This window comes from Syzygium oleosum, unplaced genomic scaffold (genome assembly GCF_021117445.2).
Source record: "Syzygium oleosum isolate NSW1041296 unplaced genomic scaffold, Sole_v2.1 Sole_v2.01, whole genome shotgun sequence".
NCBI lineage: Eukaryota > Viridiplantae > Streptophyta > Magnoliopsida > Myrtales > Myrtaceae > Syzygium > Syzygium oleosum.
The window spans coordinates 18,088,320-18,103,666 of NW_026607485.1; the positions used below are offsets into that span (position 1 = coordinate 18,088,320).

Genomic DNA, 15,347 nt, shown 5'->3' on the forward strand with positions numbered 1-15,347 from the left:
CCATGTGTGGACTTTCTTGCTAGTTGCTATACATGTGGAGTTTCGACTCCTTTTTGTCAATTTTTCTTTCAGAAAAAAAAAGAGCAATAGGAGATTTCGAGCTTCACACTTGAAAAAAGGGCATTCTCTCGCAGAACGTGTGGATATTGTGAACTTGGGACTTTTTTTACCTGTCAATAGTAAATGGACAAAATTCCGTTGAACAAGTATCAAAAAACCTTGTCGGTCATATTATTGTACTATGTTTTATAATAAGAATCTTACTTTTGGCCAAAATCTTTTTAGTATTGTCCTTCCGTCTGAAAAAGCATATTACAAGATGCATGTGTGTTTCTTTGTATCTAGTGTCTATCTATTAGTGTATGATCAAGAAGGTGCCCATGTGTGGACTTTCTTGCTACTTGCTATACATATGGAGTTTCAACTCCTTTTGTCAATTTTTCTTTTGGCCTTTTGTATTATAGGAAAAGAAGAGCGGTAGGAGATTATGAGCTTCACAAAAAAAATAAAAATGAATTAGCTATCGTGAGTTCTCCACAAAAAGTGTGGATATTGTGAACTTGAACTTTTCTTATCTGTCAATATCTAAAGGACAAATTTCGCTGGACAAGTACCAAAGGAGCCTATAAGTTGTAATACTGTACCGTGTCTAATAAAAGCCATTACTTTTGGTCAAATTAGTCTTTGGGGGCGTTTGACAACTTGCCAAATAATGATAATTTCTGTTTTTTTGTTCCCAAAATTAGTTTGGGAATAGAAATCCGTTTGTTAAAATTTTTGTGTCGGGGCACAAATTTGCAAAAAATTATTCCCAGAATCAGTTTTGGAACAGAATCAATAAGCACAAAAAAGTAACTTCTTGATTCTGGAACAATTATTCTATTTCTAATTCTTTTTGGTTTTCTTCTTTCTTTTTTATTTGTTCTTCATCTTCTTCCCGGTCTGCCACCGGCCTGTCGTGGGCTAGCGCTGGCGAGGACGGCCCTCGCCGCCCCAGGCGACGGCGAGGTCGGCCCTCGCCGCCCCAGGCGACGACGAGGTCGGCCTCGCCTTGGCCGGGCGAGACTCGACCTTGCCATCATCTGGCGAGGCCGACCTCGTCGTCGCCACCCCCAGCGACGATGAGGTCAGCCTCGCTAGATCTGGGTGAGGTCAAGCCTCACCCAGCCAAGGCGAAGCCGACCTCCCCATCGCGATCGGCGAGGGCAGTGGCAAGGGCTGCTACGCCCTCGCTGGCCTTGGCTTGTGGCCGGTTGCCGGCGCCGGTGACCGGCCACGGCCAAGGAAAGGAACGAAAAGAAAGAAAAAAAGAAGAAGAAATAAATATTAAAAAATTCAAAATATTATTAAAAAATTATAAATAAAATGAAATTTTGTGTAGTTACCAAACACATTTTTGTTCTTTTTTTATTTTAAGAATAGAAATTTTGGGTAGTTACCAAATGCATTCAAATGCTTATAAATTGTTCCCTGGTACGGAATAAAAAAGAATCATTTCTGAACAGAATCGGTTCTCGGGTATAGAATCGTTACTATGCGCACTGTTATCCTTCCTTTTGAGAAAGCATGTTGCAGTGCGCATGTGTGGTCCTTTGTGTATGATGGTTCTACCTACTGTTTGTAGTATTGTCCTAAAAATGTGTGCTTATACTATTACTGTATTACCTTGGCTCTGCCTATGAAAGGTAACTTCTTGACGAGCTTGAAGAAGATTAGAGTTCGAAAAAATCGCGTGTTCATATACACACTGGATTTCTAAACACTTTATTTTCTTTCTCATGGACGTTTCATGAGCTTTTCAAGTAAGGGTTAATATCACGAAAAACTCCAAATTATTATATCTGTGATAGATTTACCCCGAATTAATTTTTTGATCACAAAACATCCAAACTGATACACTTGTGACAAATTTAGTCCGAACTAATTTTTTGACCACAAAAAACCCCAAATTAATACACCTGTGACAAATTTACTCAGCGTTAAATTGTATTAATACTACGAAAAATCACAAATTGATAAATCTGTGAATAACGGAGGGATAAAATCCAAAATTGATATACTTGTCAATTACCAAGTGTCATCTGACTAAGCAATTTAATGGTAAAATTAACGGAAGGTAAATTTGTCATAAATATATCAGTTTGATGTTATTGGGTAAATTTACTAATGGTGTAGCAGTTTGACGTTTTTTGTGATATTAACCTTCTAAGTAATTTACTTTTACGGCCATGCCTTTAGATTATAATAAAATAGTTAGGGTTAAGATTGTGAAATGACCCCTTTTTCAGTTTAATTTGGAGGTTAGAGTTGTGCAATGCTGTTCTGTTCATCTTTTTGTCACCCCTTTAAGCTGTGCCATATTGTTAGAGGTCTTTTTGCCAAAAGTTGTGTCATGCTATGTTCTTGACCTCTAAATTAAGGAATCGGCTGCTCCACTGATCATGTGTGTGTGTGTGTTTTTAAATAATCCACTAACGTTGTGTTTATAGACAAGACGGCATGGAATTATTTGCCAGCCTTCACACTGTACACCCACACATCAATGGACTATTCCTCTAGAAAGTACAAAACACACACGGCAGAGGTAGAACATCTATCAAAATTAAAAGAAATCCTTTAAGTGGATAACTGAAAAAGAATTTAAGGAAAAAAGTCATAAAAAAATCTCAAATTATATTCACTGTGATACATTTATCTTGAATATTTTTTTTTTGCGACATCTAAAACCCCAAACTATATCCATAGTGACAAATTTACTCTAAACCTTTTTCTTGTGATATCAAAAACCTCAAATTTATGCTTGTGTGACACATTCATCATCCGTTAAGGTTCCGTTTGATATTTTTTTAGCCGAAATGACGTCGTTTTCATTTCACTAAAGTGGTTGAGCGCCATGTTATCACCGTTTTTTTTCCGTCATCATCGTAGATTTTTAACGGTGCTTGTTGACGGAACCTAAATGGAGGGTGAATGTGTCACACATGTAAAAGTTTGAGATTTCTATTATCATAAAAAAATTTATAATAAATGTGTCACAATGATATAATTTGGGACTTTTGGTGGCTTTTTTCAATTTTTAATATAAAGCCATCAATTCTCGAAAGTTTGAAATTTTGGACCTTAAAAAGCAATATGATGTAGTAAACCTTTATTCTTGTCAATCATTTTTCTCTATCATATATGAGGGAGGTCAGCATTTTAAGGTGGGCCGTTGGCCGTTGAAGAAGTACGTGACGACTGACGAGAGAGTAACGTCAGCGCGTGCGTCTTTTGTAGCCTGTTTGAATCTTTTGACTCTCCTATAAAGCTCGTCGTCTCGGTGCAGGGAGTGATCGAGCGAGCGAGCTCTCGAATTGTGTCTTCTCCATACTGTTCTTGCATCGACCTCGAGCGAGACGACGGCGGCGATGGCGTCGACGGTGAGGAGGATCAAGCTGGGGTCGCAGGGTCTCGAGGTCTCGGCGCAGGGGCTGGGCTGCATGGGCATGTCCGCCTACTACGGCCCTCCCAAGTCCGACCCAGACATGATCGCACTCCTCCACCACGCCGTCGGCTCCGGTGTCACCTTGCTCGACACCTCCGACAACTACGGCCCTCACACCAACGAAATCCTCCTCGGGAAGGTCGGTCTGCTTTTTGGACATTCCATTTTAAAATTTGGCGGCTTTTTAGATGAACTAGCTGGCAGTCCTCGCGCATGTATGCGTACGTTAATCAGTCTTTGTTAGCCTCCCTAATCTGATCCATTTTCTAAGATATCCTGCATCTTGGTTTTCTAATTTTGTGGGCGATTTTGGGTTTTCTTGATGGTGATTTGGTGTGGATCTTGAGCAGGCACTGAAGGGAGGGGTGAGACAGAAGGTGGAATTGGCGACCAAGTTTGGAGGCAGCTTCGTGGACGGGAAGGCGGAGGTCCGGGGCGATCCGGCGTATGTGAGGGCAGCTTGCGAGGCCAGCTTGAAGTGGCTCGACGTCGATTGCATCGACCTCTACTACCAAATCCGTATCGACACTCGCGTCCCCATCGAAGTCACTGTATGGATCCTCTCATGGAAACCGTTCCCTCTCTTAAGATTTTCTCCGAGCCGTATGATCAGTTGCTAAACTCAATTAGTGGTGATGATGCATCCTCATGGTGTTAAAAGTTTGTTCGATTTTGTGGAAGAGATTAACTACTTGTAAGATACTGTTAACTAAGACTTAAGTTCAATTGATTGTCGAGGTCCAGATGCGGCACGATGTTGTTAAAGAGGTCGTGGAATTTAGTAATTTTAGTGGCTGAGTTTGTCTTATGGGCATCTCTTGCAAGTTAAGGGTCAACGAGCATGAAAATTATTTGAAATGTTCCTTTGAGGTGAAAGTGCTATGAGGTCATCCTAATTTAGATACGAGGATCACATTGAAAGTTGTTCCTGGACTTTCCGTGGAGACATTTGATTCTTGACATGTCATTGTGAAATATGAAAAATACTTGGAATACTTCTTTTATTTGCCCTCTTCAGTGATAAATTAGAGAAATCTATCCCCGTTAACTTAATGCGTAGCAACTTTTTTGTTGTTTTTAGATGCATAAAGATTGATCTTTGTTGTGTTGTCATGTGAATATTCAAAGATTGGAGAGCTAAAGAAACTCGTTGAAGAGGGTAAAATCAAGTACATCGGCTTATCCGAGGTCTCTGCGTCAACAATCAGGAGAGCGCATGCTGTTCATCCTGTCACAGCGGTGCAATTGGAGTGGTCGCTGTGGACAAGAGATGTGGAAGCAGAGATCGTTCCCACATGCAGGTAGATAATCACTGTTAATTTGTTGATGCAGTAACAGCAGCTTTCTTCTGACTCTGCTCTTCCTTTAAATTGTTACTAGGGAGCTTGGCATTGGAATCGTTGCATACAGTCCTTTAGGACGTGGATTCTTTTCTGTTGGCTCCAAGTTATTGGAGAATTTCACTGAGAACGACTTTAGACGGGTTTGTTTCTGCTGATCAGCATATTGTTGAAGTGCAGGGAACTACGAGTTCTTGTGGTATTCAGAAAAAGTACCTGGATGGGATGGATAACAATTGGTGACACAAATGCTTTATATTCTTATGTGTCCTCTCCAGCACTAGCCCTACACCCACCTCTCTGATTCTTAATTAGTGTAAAATCATAATTAATGGCTTAATGAGCCTGAAAGATGCAGTTTCCCGATTCTCATGCTTTTGAGAATATACAGATATAGACTTACTTGTAAGTTCTTGTTTCCCAGCCTTCCCACCATTTGCTATTCACTATCCTTTCCTCCGTTTCCACCCATCCTTTTTTCTTTCATCTTTCTTCATAAGATGAGGCATATTTCCTCAGCATAAGCGACACCGGTATCCAGCCTTAGCTTCTGTCCTTTTTTATTCTCATCTTTCTTCACGGGATAAATTATATCTTGACAAAACAAGTTCTTGACTGAGGACTCCCTAACACCCTTCTTTGGAAGTTTTGGGATCAAGTTCCTATCTGACATAAAGCCAATTGTGGATTACTTCCCGCGATTAGTGTTTGACTTGTGCCTGGCAAGTGAAGTAGCTACTGTTTTTAAGCTAATAGAGCTTCACTTCCGATAATATTCTTCTACACTTCATGTAGATTTGTGATTTCTTTCTTTTGAGTGTCATGAATAAATTCCATCACATGTAGGTAGATTGTCGCTTTTGTTTCTGTTGTCACATCTTACATCAAAACCATCAGTCTTGCGTGGTAGTTGCTGAAGCACTTCTCTCCACATTTTGAATGCTTAAAATTTTGAACAAGATAATCTAATTCTTTCAATCATTCTTTCCAGATAAACAGTGATTGCAAACTTCCAAATGCTTATCGTATCAAGTAACAAGACAATTTGATTGCATGCGATGCAACCACTTCTAGTATTGGTTGCACTTGTTGCTGTAGAATTTGGTGCTAAAAGGAAAATGATAGTTGCTCATATGTTCTCCACTGAGACAGTGCTCTATGTTATGCAGTCCATACCAAGGTTCCAGCCAGAGAACTTCGCTCACAATGCGAAGCTATTCGACCGAGTGAATGAAATTGCGCAAAGAAAGGGATGCACCCCGTCGCAGTTAGCCCTCGCCTGGGTACACCACCAGGGTGATGACGTCTGCCCGATTCCCGGCACGACCAAGATTGAGAATTTCGACCAGAACATTGGAGCTCTGTCCGTGAAGCTTACACCTGAAGAAATGGCCGAGCTGGAATTGAATGCTTCTGCGGACAATGTCAAGGGTGGCAGGTACCCAAGCAGCGTGCCTACGTGGGAAAACTCCGATACTCCACCCCTTTCTTCATGGAAAGCTGCTTAGGAAACATGTCTGCTTATGTTGCCGCATCTTTTATATACAGAGTTTCAGCATTTGCTGCTAAAGTATTTTGAGGCTTGTGTTGTGTCTGTTATAAGTACGTGTATGAAGAGAGTGCTTATTATCCTGTAATAAAATCTGGACTTCAGAGAGTAACTGTTATCATTTTGTAAGAATGACATTCACTATGAGAAGATTAAAGATGTGTAGGAAGCTTATCGGGGGAAGATGACTCAAGAAACACACAGCAAGTTGAATAACAACTGAGCCCGTCATGCCAGTTCATCAGGGTGACTTTTAGAATCACGAAACTGGGATTTCGAGGAATTCAACTCCATACATACTAGACTGACACTTTGTTCACCTCAATCATGAGTTCAATACTTAGACCGTGTACAATGTTCTTTCAGGATTGGATACTAGACAAAGAAGCAATGCTAAGAGGAACTTTTTCTAAAACAGCACCATTGCTTCTCTTAAAAGACCGTCGAGGCTTCCCATGGCACTGTTGGGAGAGCCTCGATCGATCATCATACGTATCAAGAAGGTGCCCATGTGTGGACTTTCTTGCTAGTTGCTATACACATGGAGTTTGGACTCCTTTTGTCAATTTTTCTTTTTTCTTTTTGTATAATAGAAAAAGAAGAGCGGTAGGAGATTATGAGCTTCACAAAAAAAAAAATGAATTAGCTATCGTGAGTTATCCACAAAAAAGTGTGGATAGTGTGAACTTGAACTTTTCTTATCTGTCTATATTTTTAAGGACAAATTTCGCTGGACAAGTACCAAAGAAGCATATAAGTTGTAATACTGTACCGTGTCTAATAAAAGCCATTACTTTTGGTCAAATTAGTCTTATCCTTCCTTTTGAGAAAGCATGTTGCAATGCGCATGTGTGGTCCTTTGTGTCCGATGGTTCTACCTACAGTTTGTATTATTGTCCTAAAAACGTGTGCTTGTACCATTACTGTATTACCCTTGGCTCTGCCTATATAAGGTAACTTCTCAATGAAGTTGAAGAAGATCAGAGTTTGAAAAATCCCGAGTTCATATACACACTATGCGTTTCTAAACACTTTATTCTCTTCCTCATGGACATTCCATGAGCTTTTTAAGTAAGGTTTAATATCATGAAAAATCCCAAATTGTCACACGTGTGACAAATTTACTCCGAACTAATTTTTTGAATACAAAAAATTCAAAATTGATATACCTGTGACAAATTTAGCAATAACTAATTTTTTGACCACAAAAACCCCAAATTGATGCACTTGTGTCAAATTAACCTTCCACTAAATTGGATTAATACCACGAAAAATCACAAATTAATAAACATGTGACAGACAGAGGGGTAAAACCCCAAACTAGTACACCCGTTAACTTCCACATGTCATCAAACTTAGCAATTTGGATGTAAAATTTAACGGAAACTAACGAAGGGTAAATTTATCACAGGTGTTCCAGTTTGGGGTTTTTGGTGGTCAAAAAATTAGTTTTTGATAAATTTGTCACAAGTATACCAGTTTAGGATTTTTTGTGATATTAACCCTTTTTTTAAAATTAATCCACTAATGTTGTGTTTGTAGACAATATATCATGGAATTATTTGCCAATCTTCACATTGTACACCCATACATCATTGGACTATTCCTTTAGAGTGTACAAAACACACATGGCAGAGGTAGAACATCTAACTAGATTAAAAGAAATCCTATAAGTGAATAATAGAAAAAAAATTAAGGAAAAAAGCCACGAAAAATCTCAAACTATGTTTATTGTGACACATTTACCCAAATTTTTATGCTTTCAGTGACACATTTACCCCAAATTTTTTTCTTGTGACATCAAAAACCCCAAACTTATGCCCATGTGACATATTTACCCTCCGTTAAGATTCCGTTGGATGATTTTTTTAGCCAAAATGACGTCGTTTTTATTCACTTAAGTGACGTGAGCACCATATCAACACCGTTTTCCTTCCGTCGTCATCATAGATTTTTAACGATGCTCGTTGATAGAACCTAAAAGGAAGGTAAATATGTCACATAAATAAAAGTTTGAGATTTTTACTGTCATAAAAAAGTTTTATAATAAATGTGTCACAATGGTATAATTTGGGACTTTTGGTGGCTTTTCTCGATTTTTAATATAATGCCATCAATTATCGAAAGTTTGAAATTTTGGACCTTGAAAAGCAATATGATGTAGTAAACCTTTATTCTTGAATAAAGTTCAAATTATCATTTTTGTCAATCATACATGAGGGAGGTCAGCATTTTACTGTGGGCCGTTGGCCGTTGGCCGTTGGAGAAGTAGGTGACGAGAGACTAACGTCAGCGCGTGCGTCTTTTGTAGCCTGTTTGAATCTTTTGACTCTCCTATAAAGCTCGTCGTCTCGGCGCGGGGAGTGATCGAGCGAGCGAGCGAGCGAGCGAATTGTGTCTTCTCCATTCTCTTCTCGCATCGACCTCGAGCGAGACGACGGTGGCAATGGCGTCGGCGGTGAGGAGGATCAAGCTGGGGTCGCAGGGTCTCGAGGTCTCGGCGCTGGGGCTGGGCTGCATGGGCATGTCCGCCTACTACGGTGCTCCCAAGTCCGACCCTGACACGATCGCGCTCCTCCACCACGCTGTCGGCTCCGGCGTCACCTTCCTCGACACCTCCGACTTCTACGGCTTTCACACCAACGAAATCCTCCTCGGGAAGGTCGGTCTGCTTTTTAGACATTCCATTTTAAAGTTTGGCGGCTTTTTAGATGAACTAGCTGACAGTCCTCGCGCATATATCTGTATGTTAATCAGTCTTTGTTAATCTGATCCATTTTCACGCTTAGAGTGTGTTAAAGCTTAGTCTCAGCTTCCGCTTGAAGTAGTAGATATGGCTATATAGTCATGCCTAATTCTAAGATATCCTGCATCTTGGTTTTCTGATGTTGGGGGCAATTTGGGGGGGCTGTTTTCTTAATGGTGATTTGGTGTGGATTTTGAGCAGGCACTGAAGGGAGGGGTGAGACAGAAGGTGGAATTGGCGACCAAGTTTGGAGCCAGCTTTGTGGATGGGAAGGCAGAGATCCGGGGTGATCCGGCGTACGTGAGGGCCGCTTGCGAGGCCAGCTTGAAGCGGCTAGACGTCGATTGCATCGACCTCTACTACCAACACCGTATCGACACTCGTGTCCCCATCGAAATCACTGTATGGATCCTCATTAGACCTTTCTTTTCTCTTAAGCTTTCTCTGAGTCATATTATCAGTTGCTAAAACTAGATTTGTGTTGACCCATCGTCATGTTTTCATAGCTTGTTGGATGTTGTGGCAGAAATTGATTGTTGCCTTTCCTTTTGACTCGTAAGATATTGTTAAACGAGGCTTAAGTTCAGTTGATAGTTGAGGTCGAGATGCGGCGCAACCTTGTTAAAGAGGTCCCGGAATTTAGTCTTTTAAGCGGATTGAGTTTTGTGTTTTTGGGGCATCTTTTACTAGTTAAGGGTCAACAAGCATGAGAATTATTCGAAATCTTCCTTTGAGATAAGGGGCTATCGGATCTTTAAATGTAAGGTCTTGACTGTTGTTATGTCATGTGAATATTCAAAGATTGGAGAGCTAAAGAAACTCGTTGGAGAGGGTAAAATCAAGTACATCGGTTTATCTGAGGCCTCTGCGTCAACAATCAGAAGAGCACATGCTGTTCATCCCATCACAGCGGTGCAATTGGAGTGGTCGCTGTGGTCAAGAGATGTGGAGGCAGAGATCATTCCCACATGCAGGTAAGAAATCACTCCGTTGAAATTGTTTATGCAGTAACAACAGCTTTCTTCTGACTCTGCTCTTCCTTAAAGTGGTTGATAGGGAGCTTGGCATTGGAATTGTTGCGTACAGTCCTCTAGGACGAGGATTCTTTTCTGTTGGTTCCAAGTTGTTGGAGAATCTCTCCAAGGATGACTTCAGACAGGTCTGTTTCTGCTAAACAACATAATTAGATGCTCACAGTGACTGTCATCATTCTTATTGAAGTGCTGGATAATACTTGTTCTTGTGGTATACAGCAAGTATCTGGATGGTATGAATAACAATTGGTGACACAAATGCTTCATATTGTCGCATGTCTTCAATCCAGCACTCACCATACGTCCCACCTCTCGTGATTATAGATTAGTGTAAAATCATAATCAATATTTTAATGAGCCTGAAAGAGGCAATTTCCCGGATTCTCATGCTTTTGGACTGAACTAATATAGATTTATTTGTAAGTTCCTCTGTTTCCCAGCCTTCCCACCATTTGCTATTCACTATCCTTTCCCCACTTTCTACCCATCCGTTTTCTCTCATCTTTCTTCACAAGATCATGATATCTCTTCCAAATAACCGTCACCGGTATCTAGCCTTGGGCCTCCGTCCTTTTTCATACTCATCTTTCTTCAAAAAACAAATTATATCTCGACACACCCCTTCTTGAGTGAGGACTCCCTAACACCCTTCTTATGGAAGTGGTGGGATCAAGTTCGGATCTGATATGAAGTAAATTGTGGGTTACTGCCTGCAATTAGTGTTTGACTAGTGATTGCGCTGGGTGTAGTAGCTATGGTTTTTTTAGCTAAAAAGAGCTTAACTTCCAATAATATTCTTCTACAAATCGTCTAGATTTTTTGTTTCTTTCTTTTAAGCGTGATAAATGGATACATCACATGTAAATAGATTGTCGCTTTTGTTTCTGTTGTCACATCTTACATAAAAACCATCAGCCTTGCATGGTAGTTGCTAGAGCACTTCTCTCCACATTTCGAATGCTTATGATTTTGAACAAGATATTTTAATCTTTTCAATCATGCTTTCCAGATACACAGTAATTGCGAACTTTCAAATGCTTATCATATCAAGTAACAAGACAATCTGATGGCATGCAATGCAACCGCTTCTAGTATTGTTTGCACTTGTTGCCGTAGAATTTGGTGCTAAAAAGAAAATGATAGTTTCGTATGCTCTCCACTGAGACAGTGCTCTGTGTTGTGCAGTCCATGCCAAGGTTCCAGCCAGAGAACTTGGGCTCACAATGCAAAGTTGTTTGACCGAGTGAATGAAATTGCGCAAAGAAAGGGATGCACCCCGTCGCAGTTAGCCCTCACCTGGGTACACCACCAGGGCGACGACGTCTGCCCAATTCCTGGCACAACCAAGATCGAGAATTTCAACCAGAACATTGGAGCTCTGTCGGTGAAGCTTACACCAAAAGAAATGGCCGAGCTGGAATCGATTGCTTCTGCGGACAATGTCAAGGGTGGCAGGTACGCAAGCAGCATACCTACATGGGAAAACTCCGATACTCCACCCCTTTCTTCATGGAAAGCTGCTTAGAAACATGTCTGCTTCTGTTGCCGTATCTTTTATATGCAAAAGTTTGAGCATTTGCTGCTAAAGTATTTTAAGGCAATGTTATGTCTGTTGTAAGTACGTGTACGAAGAGAGTACTTGTTATCCTGTAATAAAATCTGAACTTCATGGAGTAACTGTTATCATTTTGTAAAAATGACATTCACTATGAGAAGATTATTGATGTGTAGTAAGCTTATCGGGGGAAGATCACTCAAGAAACACAGAGCGAGTTGAATACTAACCGAGCCCGCCATGCCAATTCATCAGGGTGACTGAGAATCATGAAACTGGGATTTCGAGGATTTCAACTCCTCCATACATACTAGAGTGACACTTTGTTCACCTCAACCACGAATTCAATACTTAGACCGTGTACAACGTTTTCTCGGGATTGGATACTAGACAAAGAAGCAATGCTAAGAGGCACGTTTTCTAGAACAGCACCATTGCTTCTCTCGAAAGACCGTCGAGGTCTCCTATGGCACTGTCGGGAGAGCCTCGATCGATCATCATACTTATCAAGAAGGTGCCCATGTGTGGAGTTTCTTGCTAGTTGCTATACATATGGAGTTTCGACTCTTTTCTGACAAATTTTCTTACAGAAAAAGAACCATAAGAGATTTTGAGCTTCACACTTGTAAAAAGGGCATTTCCTCACGGGAAGTGTGGATACTGTGAACTTGAACTTTTTTTTTATCTGTCAATATTAAATGGACAAATTCCGTTGGACAAGTACCAAAGAAGCTTGTCGGTCATATTATCATACTGTGTGTAATAAGAGTCTTACTCTTTGTCAAAATCTTTTTAGTATTGTCATTTCGTCTAAAAAAGCATCTTACAAGATGCATGTGTCACGGGCCGGCAGTTCCTTGACCGTGAAATAGTTCAAGGGAATTACGGTCCGTGATACATGTGTGTTCTTTTGCATCTAGTGTCTATCTACAGTTTGTAATATCGTTCTAAATCATGTACTTGCACTACTAGTGTATTTCCCGACGAAGTTGAAGAAGATCAGAGTTTGAAAAATTCCATTTATATACCCTTTGCCTTTCTAAACACTTTTCTTCTCTTCCTCAAAGTCCAATGTCATTAAAAGCTTAGGCTACGCTTGATAGTCGGGATAAAATTCATCGGGATAAAATTCAAGATATGATATCTTTTATCTAATCCCGTGTTTGGTGCTTGTCCAAGACATGATAAAGTCGAATATATGAGAGATATGGCCCGGATAAAATTATCCCATTGGGGAGGTGGGATAAGGGTGGATAGGATTTCTAATATCCATAATATAAAAGTTATTTTTCTTGAATAACAAACTTATTAAATTAATGATATTTAAATAATATTTAAATTTTAATATAAAAAATTCAAAATAACAAAAAACATAAAAACAATTTCGTTTTTATTTATTCTCTATTTTTATTTATATATTCAAATTTCTTCCTATCTTATGATATAAATTTCATATACATTAATAAATGCATTTATTATTTATATTTATTAAATATTTTAGGTATATTAGTATAGTTTACTAATTAATAAAATTTTGGGTTAATACCACGAAAAACCTTGAACTGGTACACTTGTGACAGATTTACCCCAAACTATTTTTTTGACCATAAAAAACCCCAAACTGGTACATCTGTGACAATTTTACCCCAAACTATTTTTTTGACCGCTAAAAACCCCAAACCGGTACAACTTTTGTGATAATTTTACCCGAACTATTTTTTGACCACTAAAAACCCCAACTGGTACACACTGTGACAATTTTACCCGAACTATTTTTGACCATCAAAAACCCCAATCTGTACACTGTGACAATTTTACCCCGAACTAATTTTTTAATATTTTTTTTTTATTTTTCGAATTTTTTTAGTTTTTCTTTTCTTTTCTTTTTCCTTTCCTTTTCTTTTTTTCTTTCCTTCATCTTCATTGGACCAACAATGGATTGTTATATTGTAATTGATACCACAATAACGTGACACGTAACATAAATGCTACATTTTGACCCAAAAAAAAAAAACATAAACGCTAAATGAAAGACTTTCTTTTATATGCATGAATTTTCATGCCAACCACTTTTTTCTACATTTAAATGTCTCGCGAAAAAGGCATTATATTGTTGTCGTGTCTTTCTTATTTTTGGGTGCAAGTGGATAGGCAAACTGGTGGGGTCCAACGTAGGCTTGTTACCTAAGCTTGGAGTACAGCTAATCAACAATTTCTATACGTCTTGCTTGCCAATTTAATTTAACAGATTAATTTACAAAATTAGTATATTTTATATATAAGATGAGAGATATTATATGTGCATGGCGATTCATAAATCAATATGATCACTTGAAATATATAATAAATAAAACGTGAGACATTTAAATGTAGAAAAAAGTGGTTGTCATGAAAATTCATGCATATAAAAGAAAGTCTTTTATTTAGCGTTTATGTTTTTTTTTGGGTCAAAATGTAGCATTTATGTTACGTGTCACGTTATTGTGGTATCAATTACAATATAACAATCCATTGTTGGTCCAATGAAGATGAAGGAAAAAAAAAAGAAAAGGAAAGGAAAAAGAAAAGAAAAGAAAAACTAAAAAAATTCGAAAAATAAAAAAAATAATATTAAAAAATTAGTTCGGGGTAAAATTGTCACAAATGTACCAGTTTGGGATTTTTGGTGGTCAAAAAAATAGTTCGGGGTAAAATTGTCACAGGTGTACCAGTTTGGGGTTTTTGGTGGTCAAAAAAATAGTTCGGGGTAAAATTGTCATAGATGTACCAGTTTGGGGTTTTTTATGGTAAAAAAAATAGTTTGGGGTAAATCTGTCACAAGTGTACCAGTTTAGGGTTTTTCATGGTATTAACCCTAAAATTTTATTAGAGAATGATGGAAGGGGAAAAAGAAATAAAAAATAATTAATTGAAAAAGAGATGGAAAATTTATAAAAAAAATAAGCAAATAAAAATGAAGTAGGTAAGAGTGTCGTGAGAGATATTTATCATCTCCGTTTGTGCAATTTTTAGGTTCATTTACACTAATATGATGTTCATAACAAATAATGGATATGATAAGATGTGAAAATTCCGATTTTAATACTACAATTCACCAAACAATAGATAGAATATAGCAAATCCCTTAGATTTCATATTCTATCATATCTAGTCCTATCCTGGTTAAAAATCTAAGCGACCAAACGCAGTCTTAGAGTTACACTATTAATCCAACACAAAGAGTTGTTTCCGCAAATATGCTCTTCACTACCACTCTGTAGATCTTGTAAACAAAAAAGCCCAAGAGCCTTATAGTATAGATCAATTATTTCTAGAGACTAAAATGCAATCCCTTTTGAAAGTCAAAGAAGGACCGTGTGGTGTGGGATGACATAATTGTCTCAGATAATTATTAGTTTATCATAGACACCTTGTAGTCAAAGCTCTAGCTCATAGTCACGAGTTTGCGATACAATGTGAAAATCTAAAAAAGAGATACTTGTACAAAAAATACGAAAATAAGTTGGTTTATTAATAGTATGTGATAATAATCCAAGTAGAGTTGGCGCAATTAGTTAGAACGTCGAGAGATTTCTAGCTTGGAAACCGGATGTCATCTCTTCCATTATCACCACCAACATTGTATTGACATTCGTGTCC

General features: G+C 38.6%; 2 protein-coding genes and 1 pseudogene across 2 annotated transcripts in view; all 3 read left to right on the forward strand.

The window, feature by feature from the left end:
• Positions 1 to 15,347, forward strand: part of LOC130134533 (probable aldo-keto reductase 2) — a 51,531-nt gene that overhangs the window by 18,100 nt on the left and 18,084 nt on the right. The gene's annotated exons all lie outside the window — the stretch shown is intronic.
• LOC130138082 (probable aldo-keto reductase 2) lies at positions 3,315 to 6,485 on the forward strand. Its single transcript, XM_056311076.1, has 5 exons — positions 3,315 to 3,623; positions 3,835 to 4,035; positions 4,613 to 4,785; positions 4,865 to 4,967; positions 5,994 to 6,485. Exons 1-5 carry the CDS (start codon positions 3,408 to 3,410, stop codon positions 6,330 to 6,332), a joined length of 1,032 nt encoding a protein of 343 aa, XP_056167051.1. The 5' UTR covers positions 3,315 to 3,407; the 3' UTR covers positions 6,333 to 6,485.
• Positions 8,764 to 11,868, forward strand: LOC130138084 (probable aldo-keto reductase 2; annotated as a pseudogene).